Raw genomic sequence first — 26,021 nt, 5'->3', positions numbered from 1 at the left:
GCAGGCTCCCCGCTGAGCAGAGAGCCCAACGGGGGGCTCATCCCCGGGACCCCGAGACCATGACCTGAGCCGAAGGCAGAGACCCAACCCACTGAGCCACCCAGGTGCCCCAGCCTTTATATTTCTTAAGAACAAAGACTGCCTTGTATTGTGTTCTCTAGAACAGTGTCTCTCAAAATGACGATAAATATTTTTTGCATATTTGTCACTAATTGCAGAAAATCGGCATCTAGCCTTAATATTGCTATAAATAAGCAATATTACCTTGCAGTCTAATTTTTATGCTCAGATTTAGTTTCCACGTTGTAAGATTTAAGCATGAATTTTTCTTAACAGACCAATAACCATCACAATTTTATCAAAACCCAGGGATTTAGGAAGGAGTGAAAAAAATTTAAACTACAAAGCAACTTAAAATTTTAAAAAGGAAGAAAAAAACACCATAAAGCAGCTTTAATTTTGACCAGTGCAAAACTCTTTATCCTTGCTAATTAAAACCAGCAGCGCTCAAGAGTGCTGCCATTCACCCCCTGGCTGAGGAAGCACATCCTCGTGACGTCATCCCGTGGGCTGTTCCTCCACAGAAGTTCTTGGTCACAACAAGCTGGACAGACTATAGGAATACAGGATGTGGACATTCAGCTTTTCTTGACATCTCAGCAAGGTGCCTTTTGCTAGGGCTCATAGCTTGGCCATTTTTTCAAATGTTTGAAAAGAAACGGCCTTACTGAATGACAAGCCACAAAAGGGTAAGGGTCCCTCAGCCCTCAGGGGAAGCAGGTCAGAGCTCTCCCTCCAGGCGGCGCTTGTCCGCACGCAGGCACGCCCAGGGCATGGCCACTCTGGAGCCCAGGGAGGACAGGAGCTCCAGCAACGGGTGACCACGGTGACTCTGAGATGCTTTTGTTTCTTACCATAGAGATTTTACTGTTTTATACTAAATTTTGCTATTGACTTGAGATAATATGTTTTTACATTTTTTAATGTTTGTGCTACTTCTACTCAGTCTGAGAAATAAATTCGAAAATTTGTGCATGATGAAAGTAAAATTCGACATATGTGCAAGATAGGAAAAGATCATTTCACTGATAAAAAGTCATTGATACAGTAACAATTCCTCTCTATTCCTTGAAAGGTGCTATTTATTGACTGTCAGGGCCCAACAATAGTTGCAGTTATTAATTCTTTTCCCCCACAGCAACATTAGACGGATAATTTTATAGTATATCCTTTTTGCAGATGAGGGAACTGAACTCGGGAGTGACAAATGGCTTTCTAAAGGTCCCACATAGCAGACCATTATAACCCTGCTCCTTGAGGGCCTGTGCTCTCTTCCACACTCCCTGCCCTGGAGTCGGATGCTGGCTGGCATCTGACGGTGCCCATATGTCCCCTGGGCCTGTCTGATGTCAGTCTCTGTGACAGTTGTTTCTCTGAAGATGCACTTCTTCCTGGGGAGCCGTGAACACGCACACAGCTCCCTTCGCTGGGGTGGCTCTCCTTGGTCACCTTGGTGGGACGCCTCCCCTCGCCACTCTGTAGAAATCTCCCTTCGTGTTTCTTGAGGGCACTTACTGGCACCACATGACATGGTCTAGACTTGACTTCTTTGCCTGTCTCATGCCACCAGAATGGCAGCTCTTTGCCTTCATTTGCTGCCGAATCCCTAGCCGTTAGCACACAGTGAGCGTGGAGGAGGCCCTCCCTTCAGAGCTCTTTCTGAAAGAGATGAAGATGGAGAGTTCCAGAGGTGCTGGTGCTTTTCCCACCCTACCTTGATGCTTCACAGGGTTGGGGTTGATGACTCAATGCTTAAGATTTATCTTTGGGAGGTGAAACGAAGGATCATGTTTGTCTGTTTCTTTCTGTGCATGTATATTCTCTGCACTGAGCTTGCATTATCGTGTAATTAAATTTTTAAAGCGGTTCGTTTAGGTAACATACGGAAAGAGCTACCAGAAGTGAGTCGCTGAAGCCATACTGTAAGGCAGTTGGCCTTTCCCCCTCTATTCCAAGCTTTGGGCAGTATGGCTATTTCTCTTCCACCGTGAAGACTTCTTAAAATGCATGTTGATCTAGGGAAGATGTGGTGCCATAAATACCAATTCCAAAAACAAATTCTCTCCATTCCCACCAATAGCAGGATTTAATGTGACTGAAGGTAAGTTATCTTTCATTTTGAACCTGCATTTGTGGTCTACGAAGACCACAATGATTCCTTTGGAGGGATCATTTTCCCTCCAAAGTAGTATCTAATAAAAGAGCTATCTATATTGTGTTATCAGCCTGTGTAGAAAGCTGGAGTTAGAAGAAGGTTTTTGAAATACAACTTTTTTTTTCTTTTAACACAGAAAGGATCTTACTGAAATATGGTAACCAGCAAATAAACATGTGAAAAATGCTCATTCTTCATTGGGGAAATGAAAATTAAAGTCACAGTGATACCCACTCCATACCTCCTGGAATGGCTCTTTTTTTTTTTTTTTTTTTTTTAAATTAACAATATCAAGTATGTAGAGCAGTTAGAATGCATACATTTTTTTTTTTAACTCATACATTTTTTGGTAGATTTACAAAGTCAAACACACTTACCCTACAACCTGGCACTCTCATTCCTCGGGTCCTGCCAAGAGAAATGAAACCTATGTCTACGCAAAGACCTGTGTGCAAATGTTAGCAGCTTTGCTTGTAATTGCCAAAAACGGGGAACAACTTAAATGTCCACAGAATTGAAAGCTACTCGGCAACCAAAGGGAAGAAGCCACTGACGTGTGCAGTAATGTGGATGGATTTCAAAAGCGTGATGCTAAGGGAAAGCAGCCAGACACAAAAGACTACATGCGACATGATTGTGTATGAAGGTACTGGGGAGAAGGCAAAGCTGTAGGAAGAGAAATCAGATCAGTGTTTCCCACGGGTGGTCATGAGACTGACCACAAACGGGCAATTTTTTTGTCATGGTAGAACTATCCCATGTTCTGGTAGTTATAGGACCTATAGGATTGTTACTGTATGTAAATTCTATCTCTATAAACTTGACCTAAAATCGTGATGTAGTAGACAGCTATAAGAAGTGCCAAACATAATTAACTGAACAACAAGGTCAGTGCCTTTTTAGCACTAATCCACAATTACATTTATCATAATACATAGCTAATTAGTCTGTTTTATTTTTTTCCTGCTCTGGGCAAAGTGTCTAGTCTGTGATTTGGGCACCGTTTTACCCTCCACAGCATGGGGGAAATGATAGGGAGCCTTGCGTGTAGAAGTGATTCTCCAGTTTTTGTCAAATGATGACACTGAGAAGCAAAACTTCTTATGTGAGTGGAAACACTTAATAGTTCTTCAATATAGGCAGGAGGCTTGGAATATAGACTATAACTTGCAAATTAAATATTCCAGAGTCAGGTACAGAATTTTTTGTGGTCCTGCTAAAATAATAATGTGACTGGAACAGAGTCCCGCTCCAGCTAGTGCTTGACTACACCTCCTGGTGGGTTGAAATCTGAATTTATCTGGTGACCGATTTCCCAAAATTGGTGTGCCAAGATGAACCCACTTGAAAACTGTGGGCTCTCGGACTTGGCTGGAAGACCCGTCCAGCTGAGGTGGGCTGGCCCAGCATCTGCTGCCTTCATTGTGCTTAACGCTGGATCCATCTGTTTTCTGTCGGTGCTGGTGCCAACAAATTACTAATCTATTAGAGAAACATGGAAATAAGATTGCACTTCTCATTCCTGGCTTTTCCTCTCATATTTTGCTTGGCTTACATGTTTGGTTTTTGTTTATTTGGGGGAGAAAGATATGTTATCGAGAAGGCAAGGGGGGGGCATTAATCACTTTTCACTCCTTCCACACATTTTTAAAAAAGATTATGGGGAAAGATCATCCGTTATCCACGATGCTGACAGTATTGTGATCGTTGATGATGATGGTGGCCACTCCTGTGTATGCGGGGCCTCTGTGCTCGGCACTTTGCTAGTCCCTTGGTGCCAGGTCCGCATGATTGTGCTTACTTTTACAGATGGCAAAACCGATGGTCAGACAGGTTAAGTAACTTATCCAAGGTCATGCCGCTATTCAGACCCAAATTCTAGAGCCTGCACTTCATCCATTGCTGCCTCTTAAGCCATTTAAAGCCTTTAGAAAGCATTTTTATCCAGGCATGTGAGTTTAATGAGGAAAGTCTTTAGCGTTTCAAGGAGAAGAAAAGGGGACTTTGTACTTCTTCTCCCAAACAGAGGCCTCTGTAATTAGAACGGATTCCCTTGACGTGTGCTTTTGAGTGCCAATTCATGGAATCAACCCAACTGATTGAGGAGAATGAGATTGGGAGCACAGCACTCAATGGGCCTTTCTACGCACAAGTGCTTGCGTGCGTGTGTGAGTGTGTGCCTGGGTTGTGTGCTCACACGGACCCCGCCCACCTGCTGTCCGCAGACCAGCTGCGGAATGGAGCAAAGCCATTGAAACGCAGCCCTCCTCTTAGCACGCACCATGAATGAGAAGGAAGAAGTAGGGTCCAGGGTAACCGAACATCTCAGTCATTTCTTTCCTTTGTGTTCCTTAAAATACAGCCCCTGACTGCCAGTTATACCGAAGTGCAAGAGCCCAGGCTGACAGGGTTTCTCTGTTCCAGCCGTAAGCAGAGTTCAACAAAATCAGGAACTTTCTTCTCTAACAAAACTGCATTGTGGGCCCCGTCTGCCAGAACCATGTCCAAACGCTTGTTTTCTAAAACAAGATTCAAGTGTTATTTCATTTCCTTCGAAAGCAAAGGGTACATATGTTTTCACTGAATCCGGTTTCTTACCAAATGAGTCACTTACCAAGTGCTGGGGAAGGGCGGGAGCTAGTAATCGAATAAATATGTGAATTAATTTCATTTGCATTCGAACTGTGAATGAGTTTATTTATTTTTAATAAAAGCAAGAGCCAAAAAAGAGCACTGTGTTCCCTGATGCTATCAGACTGTCTGGAAGCGAGGGCGTATGAGGTCAGTGAGGATAGAGACAAGTCTTAACTCTGCCCACAGAGAAGCTTTCGGAGGCCTGTGCTCCAAGAAGGCGTAGGAAGAGGCAGGCCAGCAGCCTACCCACCGCGCTGTGTCCCTCACAAGCCGGGGAAGCATAAGGTGCCCTTTCCACCACAATGGTGTGACAGGAAGACAGACGGGGACCTTATGTGTGGTCCTGTGGGGTGGGAGATTCCAAAACAACTGAAGAACTTTTTATAAAGAACTTTGAAATTGATCAACAGTGAATGTTTTACGTTTTACGTGGAAACAGTGTCCGTTCGATTATTTCTGCAAAGGCAGAGTATTTTCTTAGGAAAAGGCAGCATAAATTCAAGGAGCTGGCTATTAAAGACCGACTCATGAGGACCTGAATGGTAGCTGTTCACACCTCTCCTGTTCCTTCTAGTCTCTCTTGTTTTCCTCCCATTTCCAGTTCCTGTACTACTGGGGCATCACTCTGTTGTCATTCCCCTTTAGGCTTTCCTTCGCCTTCCAGAGGACATTCAGAGTTGAAGAAGTTGCTGGTTGTAACAAGTCCCCTTCTGTGCTGGCGGAGCACTATATTGGTTTGTCCTGAGATTGGTCTGTAGCAGGGGCCAGCACATTATGACCAATGTTGGCCCACCACCTGTGTTTGTAAATAAAGTTTTATTGGGACACAGGCACTCTCATTTGTGTATGGAGACCATCTGGCCCATATAGCTAAAATATGTACCATCCAGACCTTTACAGCAAACGCGTCAGCCCATGGTCCCTGTGAATGGTGACCTTCTCGCCATCTGCAATAAATAACACACTCCACGGACACCCAACAAGAAAGCTCACGTGATGTACCCAGGCCCTATTGAAAAGGCCGCAGATCTCTTGTAGGTTTATAGGTGATGCAGTTTCACACGTGTGGATTAAGGAAACCTCTTTTTATGGTTGCGATGATGTGTCACATAAGTATAGTTTTTCCTTAAGCGTTTGAGAGGCCACCCAGTAGTGTCATGTGCTCGGACTCTGAACCACACACAGATTTTACCTGCGTGCGAACGGTACCTTCTCTGCTTAGCAGGCCCATGACTTTGAGACGGGCTCCTTAACATCTTGTGCCTCAGGTGTCTCATCTCCAGAATTAGGATTGTAATAACAGAGGCCTCTTAGGCTTGAAACGAGGATTAAATGAGTTCACACAGAATTTGGAATTGAGCTTAGCATACAGTAAATATTAAGTGTTTGCTTTTATTATTGTTACTCATCAAATCCAATTTCTGCTGGAAAACCTGGAGATACTCCTCTTTATCTTCAGGATAAACCGTACACTTGGAGGCTTGGAACACAAGGCCCTCCTGAACGTGCCCTCTGACCCCAGGGTGCCCGGCACACAGCCACACAGAGCTCATCAGTGGCCTGATGTCTGCGGTCTGGCTGGCTGTAACGTGTGCTGTCCTCTCCTCTGCCTGACTCACCACCCAGATACCTACTCCCTCCCATTTTCACGTGCTCGTTTGCAGTACTTCCCATACATAATGTCCTTTAACCCTAGCAAGAGCGCAAGTAGACAGTAGTAGAGGGGATTATCTTTGGTTTATGGGGAAGAGGATGAAACCTAGAACGGGGAGAACAAGTTAAGATCTGGGAGACAGTCTGTGCGGAGCCGTCACTCGGCACCAGCTCCCCCAGGTCCCAGGGCCTGCCCACCTACAGGTTCCCGAGGTCCCCGCCCAGCAAAGAAACCTTCCGAACTCCCCTACTGCGCTGATCCCTGCCCCACCCCCAAGCACACTTATTCTTGCACTTTTTCTTTTTTGCTTTTCTACACTTTCTTGTCTTATCCCTGCTACTCTACACACACACACACACACACATGCGCTCTGAGCTTTTTGAGTGCAGGAATTGCATTGTATTTAACTTTATATCCCCTAGAACAGTTACATTATTTTGACAAGGAGATTCTTCCAGAAAGCAGTAAGGATTGATTGGGAAACACTGATCTGTATTCTACAAATGCTTTTTACATTCATTTTATTTCAGTAATCATTTGTGGGAAGGCAGCATGTTTTATTGGTTAATTACATGGGTCCCATAATCCTTTGGCTTGAGCTTGACTCCTAACCTACTAGCTGTTGATTTTCTCCATTTGTAGATGGAATCGTCGTCATTTATATGTATTTCATGTGGTTATTGGAGAAATGAATGTAACCATCGAAGCAAAGCATTTAGCCCCGCGTGTCGTACGTTGTGTGGTTTGGCAGTTACTATCTTCAATTATTATTATTATTGGAATGACGTTACATATGCCTTTAATTTATTTGATTTTAATCTATGTACACTCAGTCAAAATAAAAGGTGTGGAAGGAGAGAGAAGACAGAACTACTGAAATAGTTGGGACCCTTAAAGCCACCATTCTCCTCAGTGTGTCCCCCACTGTGAACGGGGCTGGGGGTGCACTTGTGGTCCCTCACGTCCTCCTCAGGCTCTGCCTGCTCCCTGCGGTGTCCCCATTTCACTGCGCCCACGTCTGGGTAGTGCTTGAAGCCATATTTCCTAAGACAGGCACTAAGCACAAACTAGCTGCTTCATCTGGTGCTCAGGTAAAAAAAACAAACACACAAACAAACCAGACGTGCTCCCAGCATCAGAGAAAAGCAGATTGTTTGGCCAGACTGCTGTTGAGCCCCCACACGACATCCCCTGTGGGGTTTTATTTTTTTTATTTTATTTTTTTTTTAAGATTGTATTTATTTATTTGACAGAGATCACAAGCAGGCAGAGGCAGGCGGGGGGATGGGGGAAGCAGGCTCCCCGCTGAGCAGAGAGCCCAATGTGGGACTCGATCCCAGGACCCTGAGATCATGACCTGAGCCGAAGGCAGAGGCTTAACCCACTGAGCCACCCAGGCGCCCCTCCTGTGGGGTTTTGGAGGATAATTTTGACCACACGTTTGTCTCACGTGTTGTCTTTCTGAGAGCCCCGGATCAGGACTGTCAAGCACAGTGGTGACGTGGTTGCAGTCTCAGTGGTGTGTTCCCAAGGACTAGGGTTGAAATCATGACTTTGCTTAAAAGGTAAGCATGTGAGCCTTGGATGGACTGAGGCGACACTCACTACCAGCGTCCCCTGCCTGTTTCTGGATGGTTTGGGTGATGAGTCTGCCTGTCCTCTCCATCTCGCAGCAGTCCTGTGTGGCTCTCTGCCTTTGGAATGGGCCAAGCGAGCACGTGTTGACACAGCCAGCCTCATCCGTGCCAAAGGGGAAGGGTTAATAAGGATAATGACTGCCGTTCTGTGTTGACCACATTGTTGGACAAGAAGCATTTCCAGCGAATGTTCTCACCAGTCCAGATACTGAGTAAAAGGCTTTAATTTGTGTTTGCTTTTTGTTTAGGTAACTACTCCAGACCCCCAACGTATAGCGGGGTGCCCAGTGCAAGCTACAGCGGCCCGGGGCCCGGCATGGGCATCAATGCCAACAACCAGATGCATGGACAAGGGCCAAGCCAGCCATGTGGTGCTATGCCCCTGGGACGAATGCCATCAGCTGGGATGCAGAACAGACCATTTCCTGGAAATATGAGCAGCATGACCCCCAGTTCTCCCGGCATGTCTCAGCAGGGAGGGCCAGGAATGGGGCCGCCGATGCCAACCGTGAACCGTAAGGCACAGGAGGCAGCCGCCGCAGTGATGCAGGCCGCTGCAAACTCGGCCCAGAGCAGGTATGCCGTCGGGGCAGGTGGTCTACGTGCGCACCTGCGAGCGGGCCTCACGCCCGCGTCACCCGGGGTGGGGAGTGTGGTGTCGCTCGGCTTGGCCATCCCTTTGGTGTTCACACACGTTGTCCCTTAAAGTACAGAGAAGTCAGTGGCAGACCACGATCTGTGAGACACGGAGGGAGGAACCTGAGTGGTGGCCGAGTCCGCTGTGGGAGCTCGTTCAGAATGACCGTGACTAGACCTTGCAACGCGCGCCCAGGGCAGCGCCATAGCTGGGTGTCCCGTCAGAGGAGCAAGGTTTAAGCAGGAAAGGTCTAAAGCTGAAAATGTAGGCTTCTAAAATCTAAACTACTGAAAAAGAATCACCTTCCTTTCTTTTTTTAAACCCACCATAACAGTCTTTATAAAATAGGATCTTTGTCTATGCACATATTCGTATTGTGTGTGTTTGTCTAAATGTTTCTGTGTGAGATTATGGATTTCATACTCTCATGGTAGATTTTATTTTTCTAGGCCTACCTCTCTATCTGTCCAAACCAAAATGTGGCCAGTAAAGCAGAGATAATATTTCATAAAGTTTTAAGTTGACAGAGCAAGGTTTTAGCCTCAGTTACTTACTTGTTTTTAATCTTGATTTTTAAAATTGTTGAAGTTATTTAAACTGCATAAAAATAACATACTTAATGAAAAATTTATGAGACAGAAGTAAATAGTTTTAAGAGAAGTATTTATAGGTATGTTTTACATTATGTTGAACAAATGCTAAAATACGTTTTAAATCAAAGCACATTGAAAGCTACGTATGAAGATAGGGTGTCTTCAGAAGAAAAGATAGAAGCATCAGATTTTTGTCAAAGGGAAAGAAAAATGTGTGTGTGTGTGTGTGTGTGTGTTTAAATGTGTCCCTTTGTTACTTTTCCTCTGAAGCTGCTATTCGGGGGATGTTAGGGACCCCTTTAGTCTCACGTTTGCTCCAAATAATGATGAATTTCCCTTGAGGAATCAAAATGAAAGTGAGTCATTCTTTTTCTCTCTCTCATCCATATTACAGTTCCTTAAAATCTCCTGAACCCCACCCCTGTCTATACAAAATGGAACCCACACAGGCCTTAGGGAGTGTTTTAATAAACCTGTCCATGAACACCGGTTTTCCTGGTCCAGCTGAAGTTCTGAGATCAGTTGAACCGAATTGTTCATGGTTGCACCAGCTCCTCTCAGGTGGAAAGTGCCGGATGGCACCAGAGGCTGCGGCTGGTGGCCTGGGAGGAAGACACCCAGAGGGACAGGCCATAACTAGCTGTTCTGCGTAAGAGTCTTGCGCTGTTCCCTTCCAGAATCAGCCGATGTGGCATTTTCTACCGATTCGTGCAGAGGAACACATCCCTGCCTTGTCACGTCTGCCTCTGAGCAGCTGGCCACCCCAGAGCCTTGCCTTCCTGGGCCATCCGCTGCAGCCCTCGGGGCGCTCTGAGGACTGTGCGTTTTGGCTTGTCCCGGAGTCAGGGGTGCGCTGATGTGAGCATGGGGACCAGCTCTGACAGTCTTCCCCATCTCTCTCCTTCACCCTGCCCTCCTCCCCGCCCTTTTTTCGAGGAACCATCTCCGGTCCCCCTGGCAGGCAGCTGCATGGGACAGAGGCCGAGGCCACATTCTGTAGCGCTCACACCCACGCGTGGAGAGAACCTGAAGCGCAGGGGGATTCAGACTTGTCTACAGAACAAATCCAAAGAAGTTGTTCTTCTGTTCTGCTTTAGGCCACCATACATTAGGTCGCCTGCTTATCCCAGCCAGTCTGGGGCTGGGGGACGCCCCATGTTTTCTTCCCAGCACCCCAACTATGGCAACTCTCAGGCTCCCATGATGCACCAGCCTGACCAGTACGGGTAGGTAGCCACATACCCTGACTTGCTGCGGGACCTGGGCATTTTTTTTTTTTTTAAACCGTTAATGACCGTGCCATCTGGCTGCAAAAGGAACACCCCAAACAAGAAAGCGAAAGACCTAAAAGGAAATCCATCCCAGAGGGGGTCGTCTTTTTGTTTCTTTTCATTTGTTTCGGGGTTTTTGTTCGTTTTGTTCTGTTCCGTTTTTCACTCTTCTGGACGGTTCCGTGGTAGTGTGGTGGCGCCCTGCATGCCGTCCCCAGATCCCGTCTCTGCATGGCTTTGGGCATGGCTGCTTCTCTCCTTCGTGCCTGAGAGGGAAATGCACACTCTGAGCTCCATCAGAGTAATGAAGTCACCTCCCCTGGCGTGATTTCCCCCACTGTCGTCCTCGTGTTGTCTGGGAACTTGTGTCGTACAGCACTGTTACCACAACTGTGTTACTGTCATTCCTGCCACTACAGTGACCTGCTCCCACACACATCCCCAAATTCCGAGCACAGCAACCTTATTTGACAGGAGACTCGCTGCAGGAGACATGACTCAGGTTATTAATAGGACTTAAGAGGGGTTTCATTATATCATCACTGAGCAGATATCTGTGCCAAAGATTTCTGTTACTTCTCCCAAGGAGTTTTAGAATATTAAAGTCCCCAGAAAAATGCAACCAAATCCTCCAACACAGAATTTGCTTTCTAAACATAGTGTTGCCATATTGTTGTCAATTTCAACACAGGAATTACATACAGCAACAAAACGTGTCTTTCTTCTTTCCTTACTACAAAGCTTTATAAGAGCAGGCTGTCACCATTTTTAGGTTAGTAAATGCTCCTATGGTGTATTATTATTGAGCAATTTATTTAGTGAAAATATTATTCTTGATATTGTTTTCCATATCGTAACAATAAGATTATGCCACAGAGATTGAATTCTCTTCAGTAGCTGCAGTAGAAACACGCCACATTTTTGCTGAAGATAAAACAGGGAACAGTCCGCTGGCTTTGTTTAAAGATTAAACGTATACAACTGTGCTTTCACGACTTGTTGTGAATACGTAACACAGACAGCCCTCCAATAGTTTTATATTCGGGATACATTTATTTAGACAGCAAGAGCAAATGATAATTTTGCAGTCGAGAGTTCTAAATCCTGTAAACATGGTCCTAAATGTGGGCCAACAAATACAGAATTTTGTAAACATAATCCTAAAAGCGAAATAATAAATGTAGAATTAGGTAAACGTAATTCTTTTGGGACTTTGTCTTTTCCTCTTCCTCCTCTCTTGTGGTACCTTCAAGGTCAGTCCATGAGTCAGTAGGAAAATCACAGAGGGGAGAGGGAGGCATTCGTCATTAGCTGCTAATCCATAGGATCTGTCCCTCACCAACTCTGGAGTTCTATTTAGTCCCACAAAGCTAGTTTGGCTGTGCCTTGCCAAGCCACATTAAGCAGCTGTGTAAAATGAATTTAAATGGCATGCATCAGAGTAAAATCTCTTCCACTGGGGCAGAAAATCAATGTTAGCTAACCAGCACGAGAAGATCCAATCTGCGTTTCAGCCAACAGCATCCGCATAGCTTCCTTAGAACACAACACCTCCTCCTTAATTAAAAATAAGAACAAGAAAGATGTTGGAGTTTTTCTTTGTAAATCTTTTAAAGGACACTTGGCAAAGGCTCGTCTTTGCGGCCCCATCCCTGTGAGCTCAGAATTTTGCCTTTTTATGTCTACAGCATTCTTTCTAAAAAAGAAAGAAAAGAAAGTTTTATTTCTATTTTAAATCTTCCTTCCTTTGCCCTTCGCCATCCACGTAACCTGTTGTGCCTTTTTTTTTCCCCCAAAGCAGAAGCTTGAGCGTGAGAAAACATGTGTAGTACATGTTTTAGTGCTGTGGGTTGAGAAATTTGGTTTTCAACGTGCTTTTGCTTTCCACATCTCCTTGCAGCAAACTCGTGTTTTCGCTTTTGTTTTTGTCGTCTTCCCCGTTGGTAGCCGTGCTGGGCGGAAGGCAGGTGGGCAGTTTGGAAAAACCCATTTGCCGAACATTGGTTTCTCCTGGGGAAGAAATGGCCTTGCAGAAACATCCTCACAGAGTTTGTTAAAATGCCTTCTTTCTTGAATCAGAGTCCCACAGGGCCCACAGCCTCTCAAAGCACCTGAAAAAGACATACTAATGACAAAGGTAGTGAGTGTGTGTGCGCGCACATACGTGTGCAATTAGACAGGAACAGAGAGCTCGCTGTGAGACATGCCAGCTCACGGCAGCTACACTCCGGGCTTTCGCAGCTCGTGGCAGAGAAGACGGTACAGAAAGCACACGGGTCTGACTGGTTGGAAGCCGTTTCACTAATTCCCTTTTTAAGGCTGGCATGAGAAGGGTGAAACCCACGTGCTGCCCTGAGTAGGTTAAGGAACGTGTAGAAGATTTGGGGGTTTTTTTTTCTTGTTTACCTTTTGAATAAAGGAATTCCTTGTTTTGATTATCAGGATTTACAATAGAATGTGGTAACTCTTACTGTTCGAGTACTAGATTAGCTCAGTAATAATGTCTAATCATTTGGAATCAGTAATTTATACCATGCATTTGTCCAGGATGCCCCTCCCCCCGCCATATACACTGATACACATTTTACTCAGAAAATGCATTGTTGTGTTTAGTTTTTTTTTTTTTTTAAGATTTTATTTATTTATTTGAGAGAGCAAGCACAAGCTGGGGGAGGAACAGAGGGAGAGGGAGAAGCAGGCTCCCCACTGAGCAGGGAGCCCAACTCAGGGGCTCGATCCTAAGACCCCCAGGGTCATGACCTGAGCTGAAGGCAGATACTTAAGTGACTGAGCCTCCCAGGCGTCCCTGCTCTGTTTAGTTTTAAAGCATTTCTGGTTAAGGTGGTGCTCTTTTGAAGTACTGAGAGGCAGAAACATTAGCGATTGATGGGAAAGCCTAGTTCAGGAATGGCAAGTGACTGTCACCCTCCGTCCAGTTCTGATGGCTGTCTATGGCACCATGTTGAACAGAGTTGAGACATTGTCCGCAGAGGAAAGTCAAAGCTGGCCAGATGATTAGGAGGGACTTTAGCCACTGCCCCAAAAGAACCGTTGCCATGAATCTGAGGCCACACACACACATAAATTTCCCTCGGCTGCTAAGTGGGTTTTGCCTCCGTCCATCCGTCCATTCTGGGCGGCACCTGGAAGCGTCCAACAGGTAACATTCTTGCCAAATACAGCCGATTTGTGGATTTGGCTACATCGGAGTTACCCAGGTTTTTGCCTTGGACGTGAGCCCCAGGATGAAGCATGACTTCGGTGAACTTGTAGACGGCCCGCCAAGCCCCACATCTTTAGGCGGGGGTATCCTTCGGTTCCCTGAAGACTGCCACCCCAGCACCCCCAGGTATCAGTTTGAATCTCGTCTTTGGTGACTTGAGGTGGCTTATGCCAGAGTTCTGACACAGATCCTTATGATCTTTCATCAGAACAAGAATGTTTCAGGGGCGCCTGGGGGGCACAGTTGGTTGGGCACCTGACTCCTGGTTTCAGCTTGGGTCGTGATCTTGGGGTGCTGAGATCTAACCCCACGTCAGGCTCTGTGCTCAGCAGGGATGTCTGCTTGGAATTCGCTCTCTCCCTCTACCTCTCCTGCTCGCGCTGTCTCTCTCTCAAATAAATTTTTTTAAAAAGAAGGAAGATAATGTCCCGTTCTGCATTCCAAGAGCGTTTGGTTTCCATGACAGAACAGTAGAACCTCAGAGCTAGAGGGATTATAGGTTTTATAGGTGTCATCCAGCCTCTGTCCCCTGAGTTCACGGTGGAGGAAACCAGTCTCTCTGAGTTACCTGCTCGGGACCCTTCCACCAGGGACAGGTGGGCAAGGCCGGCTCTGCACTAGTGTCCTGCACTAATGGCTTCGCTTAGTGCAGTCTCTCTCGATTTTCCCTTTAAAAGAAAACACCTTAATTTTAGTTCTCCGTCATGCCTAAGGGCAGTTCTCTTGCCGGAAACCAGCCATAGGCCCAAGTCTTGGTGGAGATCGTGCTTCTGAGTTACGGTCCGGGCTTCGGTTCCCTGCCCTCCCTGTGATGCCCCTGCAGGGAACCACGGGCCTGGCACCTCCCCACGCAGACCCCACACACAGCGTCGTCGTTTCTGGAACCACACGCCTTGTGACGTGAAGTCACTGTTTGCTCGAGGGCACACGGCGGATGGGTTTGAGTCTCCGCCCTCCGGTATGGCTTTAGCACATGGCTTTGTCGGGGCCAGAGCATGGCTGTTGGAGGAAGGGCTCCGAGTCAGCCCTTGGACCCACAGGGGCGCATAGCCGCTGATGCTGGCACAGCCACATCCGTCTTCCCTGTGCTGTCCCCAAGAGATGCGCCCGTGCACTGATTGAACTTCAGAAAGAGCCAGACTCACAGGCTTCTTAGTTTGGGGGGAAAAAAATGAGCAAAAGTCAGTCAGTTTGGAAAGTTGTATCACTCTTGCCTGCAAGGGAACTTCTATACGTACTATCACAACCATGAATCTGGAGACCTACGTTTTTATACTTACATCAGACCAAAAACTAGGATAGCCGAAATCAGTTTTGTTAAAATATTTTTTGTTTTTAGGGGGCGCCCGGGCGGCGTAGTCAGTTGAGCGGCCAACTCTTGGTTGTGATCTCAAGGTTGTGGGATCGAGCCCCACTTCGGGGGCACAAAGTCTGGTTGGGTTTCTCTCTCTTCTTCTGCGCCTCTCCCCCCCCCCCCCCATTAGCTGTTTCTAGCACTCTCTCTCTCTAAAATAAATAAATCTTTCCAAAAAATATTTTTTGTTTTCAGTGAAACAAGAGATTGGGAATTCTAACATTTTTTAACCTTAGTCACTCATTATATCCCGTGAAGTCATCTTAATCGTAAAGTAACTTGATCAGCACAATCAGTGGGTTAGCCTGTCCTCTGGGCTGTAGAGAGCCGCTTACGTCCATATCTCATGGGCATCCCACATACACACATGTCTTCCAGCAACTGTCTTTAGGGAGGTGTATTTATAATTCATTTCCCCTGTTGCTGTTTGCCAGCGAGGCACTTCTTCTGTATTATTTTCCTTGAAGCCAGTATGACGCAATTCTGCTGATGGGCCGGGAGCCACTGATGTGGAAATACGTTAATGGAGACAGTGCATTAAAATGTCAAAGGGAAGGGGCAAAAAACTTCTAAATGTGTCAGGACCCAGTTGCCGTGGGGTCCACGGGCCTGAAGGGACTGGAGTGATGTGTATTAACAAAGAATTTAGCCCTTTGGATTTTGGACAGTTAGGTTTTAAAATAATAGCTGTGATTGGAGAAGTCACATTATTGAAAGACAAAAGATTTCAAAGGCTTAAGTAGAGTTTTTATTTCTGCAATTAAATGTAAGCCTTTGCATTATCATCTAAATACTGTGCTTAGTTTTTAGCCTCTTTTCCCTTCAGAATTTAGAATTGAGTATTCTGTTGGCATTTTAAGATTATGTCTTTAATCAAATCTTTCAGAGTTTCATAACTATTGTGGTAACCACAGAGTATATTTATTAGTCTTCACATCAAACAGTAGTAAAACAAGGGGTGCTTGGCTGGCTCAGTCAGTAGAGTGTGTGACTCTATCTCAGGGTCATGAGTTCAAGCCCCACATTGGGCCTGGAGCCTACTTTTAGAAAAAAATGAAACACTAATTTTTTTAAAACATTTTATTCATTTATTTACAAGGGTGCACACATGCACGTGTGAGCAGGGAGATAGGCAGAGGCATAGGGAGAAAAAAATCTCAAGGAGATTCTGCACTAAGTGTGGAGTCTGGTGTGGGGGCTCGACCCCATGACTCTGAGATCATGACCTGAGCTGAAATCAAGAGTCGGACACTTAACCAACTGAGCCATCCAGGTGCCCCAAATAGTAATTCTTAAAAGACTAAGGTTATATATATATATATATATATATATATATATATATATATATTTTTTTTTTTTTTTTTTTTTTTTTTTTTTAGTTTAATGAGATCCAAGGAATCCAAGTCCGAGATGTAGAGCAACCCTTTTATGGATTAGGGTCTGTGAAGTTCCATAAACAAGCAACTGTGTTGCCTGGCGGGAGTTGTACCCACCCCAGCCACTGGCAGGGGGAGTCTCATGAGCCTGTATTTTTTGTAATCCCCTAAGGGTCCCTGGGGTGGCCACTGCATGTCTAAGGCTTGGCCTTTGGGATTCCCGCTCCCTGAAGAGAACTAGGGGAAACTCAGAGGGACGCAGGTGGAAAGTGGAAAGTCAGATGCCCACTTTTTTGTCCCTGATGGATATCAGAGGAGAATACTAGACCCAAGCCTTGGTTACTGGATAGCATTTGGAGAAACTAATGGGTGTGCAAACCTGAAACCATATCTCGGACTTTGGCAGTCTCTTGATTCAGGGCCAAGTTGGTCTCCCCAAATCCCCTGACTTTCTGCCTTCTGCCTTCTCAGACATGGTTGTCCTCACATTCTGCAGTATTCCAAGCTCCCCACCGTGTCTAGACCTGCCTTCCTCATTCAGAGTATCTCCTGTCCATGCTCTAGTCCAAACCTGGGTGCTGTCCTCCATCTAAGGTGACCCATGGTGACACACAGAGTGGGTCGGAGCTCCCGTTACTAACCCAAGGGAGCCTCACATTGGTGGACTGTGCCCCTTTTTACTTGGCTAAGCCATTTGGCTACATGTCCGACCTCATGGCCACTAGCGTCTCTGCCCCACAGACCTCACAGCTCCACCAGACCAGCTGGGATGGTCCCCTCGAGAATCGGCTTTCCAGTCCATCTGTCCCCAGGGAAAGGCAGCACCACAGTGCAGGCAACTTGAGCTCTCCACAGTTACGAAAAGGCAAGATGGTTGAAGTCATGTGTATCTCAGGGAGCAGCACCAGCCTCATCGCCACCCTGCAAAGCGTTCCGGCTGACCGCGGGAAGCACCCCATCCTGCTTTGTGCGAAATTGCGTCATCTCAGCTGTGTTTCGGGTAGACGGCACCAGAGACAGCTTAAACGCAGTAAAGAGGACCTGATCTGTGTCATAGCCTGTCCCGGTCTGGGGTTTGGGAAGCATCCTGGGTGACCATATGACGATCATGGGCAAGGGGCTTCCGGTACCCCTTAGCTGGTAGCATAAAGGGCTGTGGGAGCACTCCCAAAGATGACCTTAATTCTTAGTTTGAATTTCACTTCCATGAATAGATTTTAAAAAAACAAAAAATCACAGCTACAGAACCCCATAAGGTTCTGTCCATGGCTTTGAAAGTTAACTCTTTCTAAATGGCCTTTGACTGTTAGATACCAGGTAAGAGCAAATGGTGAGAAGGTCATGATCTAGACTTTTTGCTCAGCATTCAGGCTTTTCCTACAACACATTTTACCCTAATTTTGAATAGTGTTGCCTCACAAATGAAGTAACTTTGTGGGCCAGTGCTGCTTTCAGCTCAGGAAATCTAAGAATTTTAGGATGATTTTGTTGTAAGTTAGAAATGACTATACCGAATATTTCCTGGCATTGGAGCCAGGATAAGTGTATTCTCTGAGAGCTTTACAGAATATCACTCTAGCAAGTTTATAAGATGGAGATGTCAGGACCTGGATTCTTTCTCTTTTTCATGCGATAGACTGGCTCTTTAGGTACAAGAAGTCTGTGAGTGCGGACAGGATCTGTGCATTCTTCGTGACCACATTCCCAGGTGTCACTCGGGTTGGTTCTGGATGGGCGCTGTGGCAGAGCTCCTCAGTATTTGTCAAGCTGTTGTGCACCTGTCCGTGGTGCACAACGTCACTCTCTCCTACACCTTGTGCCCAGAAAGGGTATGTCCTAGGGTAAAGGGTGGGTGCTTCCATCACTGAAAAGGAATAGCCCTCCTTAGGAATTACTTAAGATCTTTTCTTAATGGTATCATAATTGCAAAATTAGCTTTTTTTTAAGTAAAGATCTCTGACATAACACAGAAAAGAGCACTGTTTTCTTTCTGTGGGCAACCTCAGTGGCAACTAGTTTTCCTTTCCGGGGAGCTGTGCAATCTGCATCTTACCAGGACCCAGTGGGAAGCTACGTGCACCAGAACCCACAGAGTCCTGGGGTCCTCCTCTTCCGGGGAAGAGACAGGTTTGGGGTTTCACACCTGCCTCCAGGGCTTTGGTCTCTGCCCTGAGCCTGAGGCAGCCTGTGTGCTGGGAGTCAACAGGCAGTCTCTGAAGGAAGGGAGACTTGCTGTTAGTCTTTGATTGCCAGCAGTTCTTCGGAATCACAGAACAATGGGCTTACCAACCCCAAATCAACGTGGAGATGGAGAGAACATTCTCAGTTATCAGTTACCAGACTTCAGGCAGCCAAACGCTTTTTACATTTTCTTCACACCCTGACAGGGAAGTCTCTCGCCTCAAAACCCTCGAGCTCTATTTGTTCTCCTGGTTGCTTTGAGAAAGAAGGTGACAATCCGTCAGCGGCTTTAGGAAAATCGAAAGGGGGTACCTGCATTGAGGCAGACAAGGACTTAATCTTGAAACTGCACAACAGGTGCGTTTTAGCGGCGATGCCAGGAGCAGGACTGATAACAGGTTGGATCCCGCCGAGAAGGCTGCATGAAGCAGTGAACAGAAAGGAAAAAGATGTTCCTGGTGTTAGAGCCTTTTAGGAAATCAAGATGGAATATGCGGATTCCTCGCTGCGTAGTAGAAACCGCCTCCCCAAGATGCAGGGTGAAAACACAGCTCTCGGGAGAAAGGCGAAGACGCCCCGGAGAAATGCTTGAGAGGCCGAGGTGCCCGGGGGGGGGGGGGCAGCGCGCGTGATGCGGGCCGCGGCCGGGACACGCCAGGGACAGCTCGCCCGCGGGTTGCCGCGCACTGTGCACCCACTCCAGAGACCATTCTCGAGATCAGTGAACAAAGTTACCACAGCCCCTCTGTCAAAAGGGTCTTTTTCATAGAGCTATTGAAAAGCAACATTCCTTTTTTGCCCATTCTCAAAGGAAAAAATAAAACTGAAGTGTATCAATGACCAAAGGGTTTGGGGAGTTATTAATTTATAGCTGCTGGAAAGTGATTCATTACTGCTGTAGCTTTGTGGCTGATGTCCTGCACTTTTCAGCCTTCTGGAAGGGAACAGGCTGCCTCGAAAGGGATCACATTCACGACGAGGGAATATCTTAAACCAAAGACTCGAGAAGGGTTGTAAGAGCACAGGAAGCAAAAATGAGTTCTAGAACTCTCCCTCTGCTTCTCAGACTTGAGCCTCCTGCTGCCCACGTGACATTAGCTCTCAGTGACTGCCTCACCCAGCCTCTCGTGCAAGCCGGACACCTGGGGAGACACCTTAGTGCCCCTCTCCTTTCTGCCCAGTATCTCATTCCTCACCCCGTCCTGTCAAATGTGCCTCTGAGAGTGGCTGTGCCACTGCCCTCCTGGCCTCTCTTACCAGCTCTTGGAGTAACTGCACACCTGCGGCCCCAGGTCCATTCGCACCGCCCGAGTGTCTTCCTGTCCACAGCAGGGGACAATGTCTTTAAAACACATCTTTTTAGGCCATTGCTCCTGCTTAACAACCCCTAGTCTCTTTCCTATTGTCCCAGCCTACAGACAGGACCCCACAGACCCCGGGGCCCTTCTGTCCCTCTCCAAGCTCACGCCCTCTAGTCCGCCAATTGCCCCTGCTGCCAGACCCCTGAGCCAGGGTGCCCCGTCCTCTCCTCACTGAATCCCGCTGATCTGATCTAGCATCCGTTTCTCAGGGAACTTTCCTGACCTCCCTGACTGCAGGCTCCCCCATGCTCCCACCTCGGCCTCCTCCACAGAGCGTGCTCGCAGGTGGCCGTGGCCATCCACTCCGGCGATTTGACTTGTGTCTCCGCTTGGCCCTCCTGTTGTTGTGCTCCTCCTGCCCCCTCCCCGCCCATACAGTCTTAAAATACTCGTCTCGAACAAGTGATTGTAACTACCAAGAAACACAAGATGTTTCTGATTAATGTTAGTTATTTCTGCCGTGTCTCCCTGAGCAAAAGGTGTACGGTTGTTAGGTCTTTTTTAAATAACACGTGGCTGTGTATTTCCACAGGAATCTACTGTTTGTAAATCGTTGACACTTCTCTTCATCATCTTTGGTTTATTTTTTTTTTTAAGATTTTATTTATTTGACCCGGAGAGAGATCACAAGTAGGCAGAGCGAGGGAGAAGCGGGCTCCCTGCTGAGCAGGAAGCCCGATGTGGGACTTGATCTCAGGACCCTGGGATCATGACCTGAGCTGAAGGCAGACACTCAACGGACTGAGCCACCCAGGCACCCCATGTCGTCTTTGGTTTTAAAGATACAAATTGCCACTTTACCTTCCCAGGATTGAGTCTCTCGCTTGTTGAACCGATAGCATTATTTTGCCACCAAAATATGCTAGTGCACATGTCGTCTCAGGCGTGCAACGGATTAGCCACAACGGAAAGGGGCTGGGCATGGTTGGCTGGCTTTTGTGTTTTGATTATGTTGTTTTGGGGGTACCAGCAGTGTTTTTCCCACTTCAGATATTAGATTTAAAATAGTTTTGACCGGGTGCACCTGGGTGGCTCAGTGGGTTAAAGCCTCTGCCTTCAGCTCAGGTCATGATCCCAGGGTCCTGGGATCGAGCCCTGCATCGGGCTCTCTGCTCAGTGGGGAGCCTGCTTCCTCCCCCCTCTCTCTCTCTCTATTTGTAATGTCTGTCAAATAAATAAAATCTTTAAAATAGTTTTGACCGAATTTGTCCTCAGTACTGCTTGGGGGGAGACATGGTGTAAGTCAGGGTGAGCGTGCTCTCCAGCAATGCCGGGCACATGTGAAGACAGCTTCTGTTTCTAAATCATTGAAAATAGGGCATCCTGTGCAGTGTTACACATACAGTTGGAACTCTCTAAAAATAAATTCTGCTGGAATTGGGCTTTGCAAAGATTAGGTTCCTGGTTCTGATGACTGTTGGGTTTAAGTGGAAAAGTGCTCCAAATTTTGGTGTTACCCTAATTAATTTTGTCATTAAGCAATCTTTGCTGGCTACGTAACTCCAGCTGCATCCACAGTGACAGTCCATGTTGAGAAAGATCTGTACGCAGTCGTGCCGTTTTCCAGTGGAGCACGCCCTGCTTTATGTTCCTGGTGAACATGACTCAAGAATGATGTTTCCCGTGGGCATGCTGGCACTCTTGCGTGCAGCTTCTCTCCATGCGGCTTGCCCCCAGGACTTTGTATGACATGGCTCCCCTCCTGTGGCGTCTGGTCCCAAAGCATTTCTTCTCTCCGCCCCGACCCTTCTCAAAAGAGCTGCATCAGAAACCCACTCACATTCAAGTTACACATTTCACACTTCCCTGTCTGTCACTGTTAAGAAAAAATAGTGGTGATTGCTGAAACAATGTGGCCTAAATATTCTTGTAAAGCACCAAAATCATATACAGATCTTACTTTAAATTTTCTTGTAGTTGACTTTAAAACAAGGTATTTAGAAAAAAATGTGCGGTTACCCTTGATAGCGTTTCATACTGATGCGTTTAACCGCTGGGTCAAGCTGTAGTTGGAAACTAGTCCCCTTTCTGCCTTCACCGTGAACCACTGGAAATGGTCGCTTTAAAATTGGTGTTTGCTTCTGGGTTTTTTTCCCCAAAGCCAGCTCTTTGTTTGCAGATGAATGTGTAATGTTTGAGAAATCTCCAAAGTGAATAAAAGGAAGATCTATTAAGAAAAAAAAAAAAAAAACAGTTGTGTGTGTGTGTGTGTGTGTGTGTAGACTGAGAAGCAGGATGAGAAGTGCTTTAGGGAAATGGGTGTACAGGCTCCACTTCTGAATTATTCTTCTTATAATAACCTAGTTCTTGTCATCGAGTGACAGATCTCAAACATTTATGTCTAGTCCCAACCAAAGACTGATTTCAGTAAAGTTCTTCTAGTTAATCTGTGGGTCCACGTGTTCAAGTAACAACCCCCACATCATGCTTTGACTTGGAAAAAATTAAGGGCCAGTGCTGTGTTGCGGAAGGCCCAGGGGAGCACGGGGCCTGGCCCATTTGCGCACGTGCCTCCCACGCAGCCTGCTAGCAGCAAAGCACCGACACGAAGCACTGACATGACATTACTTCGAATGTTTATTGGGTCCCCTCTGAGACGTTATTGGCCATTTATCGCCACAGCCAGCGCAGGTTAGGAACCTGTGGCATCAGGCCAGCAGTAATTTTTAACAAAAACTATCTGAGCCCGTAGACCTGTAACAGATAGCCCAGGAGTTCACACCCCAAGGTCAAAGAAGGGCACTCTGCTTTTCCAGATACAACTTATATCTTAGGGTTTTACGTGGACAGTGTTGCCCTTGTTTCCATTTGCATTTTTACCTGTTTTTGTCGTGTTGCCCTGTTTCTTTTTGAAAAAGAGAGTGTCTGAGTGACTGACTTCAACTGTCCTGATGCCGTTGGCAGCAATCTGAGTGTTGCTGTGCTCAGAAAGGGATTTAGCGGTCGGTGGGTGCTGGCTCTGGAAAGGGCCCTCTTTTGAGGTCTCTGTGGTCCAAGTCATAGGAGTCAGCCCAACCAAAGAAGTTTTTTGTCGTGAGCCCCAGAAACCCTCTTCTGTTAGCCGCACCTGGTGCCCTCTCCTGTTAGGCGCGCCATAGTGAGTTGGGGCGCTCAACTTAGTCAGAGAGGCGGCCTTGTTAGGTTTCCTTCCACAAAACAAAATAGTCTCAATTTGCAACATTCAGCAGAGTGTATTGAAAGCCTTCTTTTTTTAGTATTAGCCCATCTTGCTTGTCCAGAATTACCAACAGTCTTGGCGGGTAGTTTCCGAAGCAATAATGAATAGGGTTTCTTCTGCGATGATGGAAGGACTGGCTGTCTCCCCCCATTTGGACAGATGGCCAAGTGCTGTGCTCATGGCCACACACGGCCACCCTGAGAAGACTCCCACCGTTCTCAGCCGCTTCCCTCCTTGGGTACCCGAGGGGCCCGCCACACCTGTGACACTCCTTCCTGGAAGCAGATGTTCAGGAAGCCCAAAGAAAAGCTCTACTTTGTATCTGTCAGCCGTCTACAACTACAGATGACTACAGCAGACAGAGGGAAGGTATACAGTGGGCTCCCTGTGCCATGTCTCCTCGAGTGCTAGCAGCGTTAGGGATCCCATGGAGAAAGCGATAGAGGACACGGACTGAAAGCCGGCCTGAGGCATTCTGTTCCTGCCACCTACTAGCTGTGTGTTCTCAAGCAACTTCTTCAGTCTCTCTGATCCTTTTTTCTTTCTCGGTATGTAAGCATAATCCCACCAACCTTCCTCCAGGAATTTAAAAAATTAAATGTGTTCAATGCCTAGAAATTGGGCCAGGTGCATTTATTAGGGCCTCAGAAGTCATGACAGTTACCGTTATCTGTCCCTGCGTGTCACATGCAAAAACGGGCCCAGAGACCTGAGGAGATTTGCTCCCAGATCCCAGTGACCGTGGAAAGTGTGAGTATGACAGAGTCAAGACCAAACTTGTAAAACTACAGGCATGATTTCATCGAGGACCACTGTAGCCAGCAGCACGACGTCTTCAATTTCTTGTTACTTTTAACAGTTGTTTTTTTTTGTTTGTTTTTTTACTCTCTAATGCATACCTTTATTATCTTACGGTGATTGCGAGTGGACAGTGCAGACTTGGGGGAGAAATCCTAGATTAGGGTTACCAGGAGCCTGCCTGGTGGGTTCTCTATTCTGATTCTCTTTGCCGCTTAAGTTATAAGCCAGCATGCTCAAGGACCCGACTGTTCCGCGCACCCTGGAGTCACAGCACATGCAAAACTGAGTTTGGGGGAAGCCTGAAGAGGTGGCCTGAGGCCTGTGTACTCGGATGACAACGTTGTCTACCAGTTCATTTACCAAGTATTACTCTAGTAGCTGGGCAGGCTCAGTAGCTGCTCCTCTCGGAGACATACGTGCCCAAAAGACCCACAATGCACACCATAAATTATTAGAAGACCCAAAAGAAAGTGCAGGGGGCTCTGATAGGCAGAGTCAGGGGCAGGTGGGGCTTCCAGGTGGGGGAGTGAGGCCGGCTTTTGCCGAGGGGGTGGCCTTTGCACCTGGATCTTGAAGGACAGGTCACCCCTGGTTGAGACTTGAAAGCTGTCTTCAGAAAACCCAACCTGTTCCTAAGTTAAGGACGCTCTTCAGATGATTTATGTGCTGCAGAATTGGGAGAGCAGCCCCAACAGGTGCCACTTGTTCTTGTTTTCTTTCAAAACAGGTACATAAATGTGAGATTGTCTTTTGTTTGAATGAGAGCACGTCAGAAGGGGAACCTAAGATGCTTGAATTAACGCCAGCCACTTTCATGCTGGATGTTAAGACCCTAACCATAAAGAAATACTGTTGCCAGCTGTGGGGCAATGCATTTAGAAGTATTTGACGACCTCGAGGTTAATCAGAAGCCGTCAAATGATCTCAGATACATTGTTAATGAACTGCAGTGGGTATTATAATCTGGATTCAGCAGTCTGTAGTTATTCCAAATGGCACTTCAGTGAGCTCAGAATTCAAGGCTGAAGTAACATTCCTTTCTCCCAGAGCCACACCCATGCCATTAGTCTTTCAGCTTGCTAGAATGTTCGTCCTAAGCCATCATAGAGTGTTTGTCTGGACAGGAATTCTCTGAATGGTTGATGTAATATTTAAAAGAAAAAAAAAGCCCACTCAAACCCTTATACTTGGAATTTCCCTAGTGGACTGTGTTTGAACTTCTTCCACCAGCCAGGAATTTGAATCCATTGAAAATTGCTACACAAAAAGAATAGTATATTGGGTTTTTCTTAAAATGATTTATGTTAATCTTTTAAAGAATCTTCAAAAATATTTTACTGTTATACATGGAAAGTCATCAGATGACAGCTTAATGGAGGCTGGGGGAGGGGGCTTGTACTCATATTATATTTGGAACAGATAATGCCAAGTGTGGATTTTTACCCTTCCTATTAGTTTTTCTCTTAAGAAGGAACACTGGTAGCCAAAAGTTGGGAAAATTTTCTCAAGGTATACTATTTATGTAAGAGATGCTTGAGTACGACTGGAGGCTCTTTGTCACATTGCCTTCATCTTTCTCTCTGCCTGTAATTCTCCTGCGAGAATTAAAGTGCCATGCAATTCAAACCTCCCCCCTTCCCCGTCTCATTTCCAGCAGTTAGAGAAATGCCTTTGTGCCACAGGTGTCCCCTTAAGATTAAGAAATACCCTCTTCCCCTTGCAAGAGTGCAAAGTTTGTCTTTCACAGAGCACACAGAAAAAACTAGCAAAACTAAATCACCAAAATGTAAGTTTATGAGTCTGCATTACAGTCAAGGAAGGGTGACCCTTAGGGACCCTGTCAGCCCGTTGAAGCTCCCTTCCTTCCTGTCCCAGGAAAGCCTACAAAAAGAAGTAAAAGTCTGGT

General features: G+C 46.4%; 1 protein-coding gene and 1 long non-coding RNA gene across 20 annotated transcripts in view; both read left to right on the top strand.

Moving 5' to 3' along the window:
* ARID1B (AT-rich interaction domain 1B) overlaps positions 1 to 26,021 on the top strand; it is a 436,238-nt gene that overhangs the window by 367,744 nt on the left and 42,473 nt on the right. For 14 of the 19 annotated variants that reach the window (XM_082729553.1, XM_082729546.1, XM_082729550.1 and 11 more), the window contains one exon: positions 8,389 to 8,716. In XM_082729553.1, the coding sequence (XP_082585679.1) occupies positions 8,389 to 8,716 (328 nt within the window). Of the gene's footprint in view, positions 1 to 8,388; positions 8,717 to 10,467; positions 10,597 to 26,021 lie in introns of all 19 variants that reach the window. The other 5 variants (XM_082729555.1, XM_082729556.1, XM_082729554.1 and 2 more) reach the window with 1 other exon arrangement.
* LOC309864238 lies at positions 16,566 to 24,962 on the top strand. The gene is made up of 2 exons (XR_014311407.1): positions 16,566 to 20,816; positions 21,197 to 24,962. It is a non-coding gene; the product is annotated as an uncharacterized lncRNA (long non-coding RNA).

The sequence above is a fragment of the Mustela nivalis genome (genome assembly GCF_964662115.1).
Source record: "Mustela nivalis genome assembly, chromosome: 5".
NCBI lineage: Eukaryota > Metazoa > Chordata > Mammalia > Carnivora > Mustelidae > Mustela > Mustela nivalis.
This window is presented reverse-complemented; position numbering and strand designations above follow the sequence as displayed.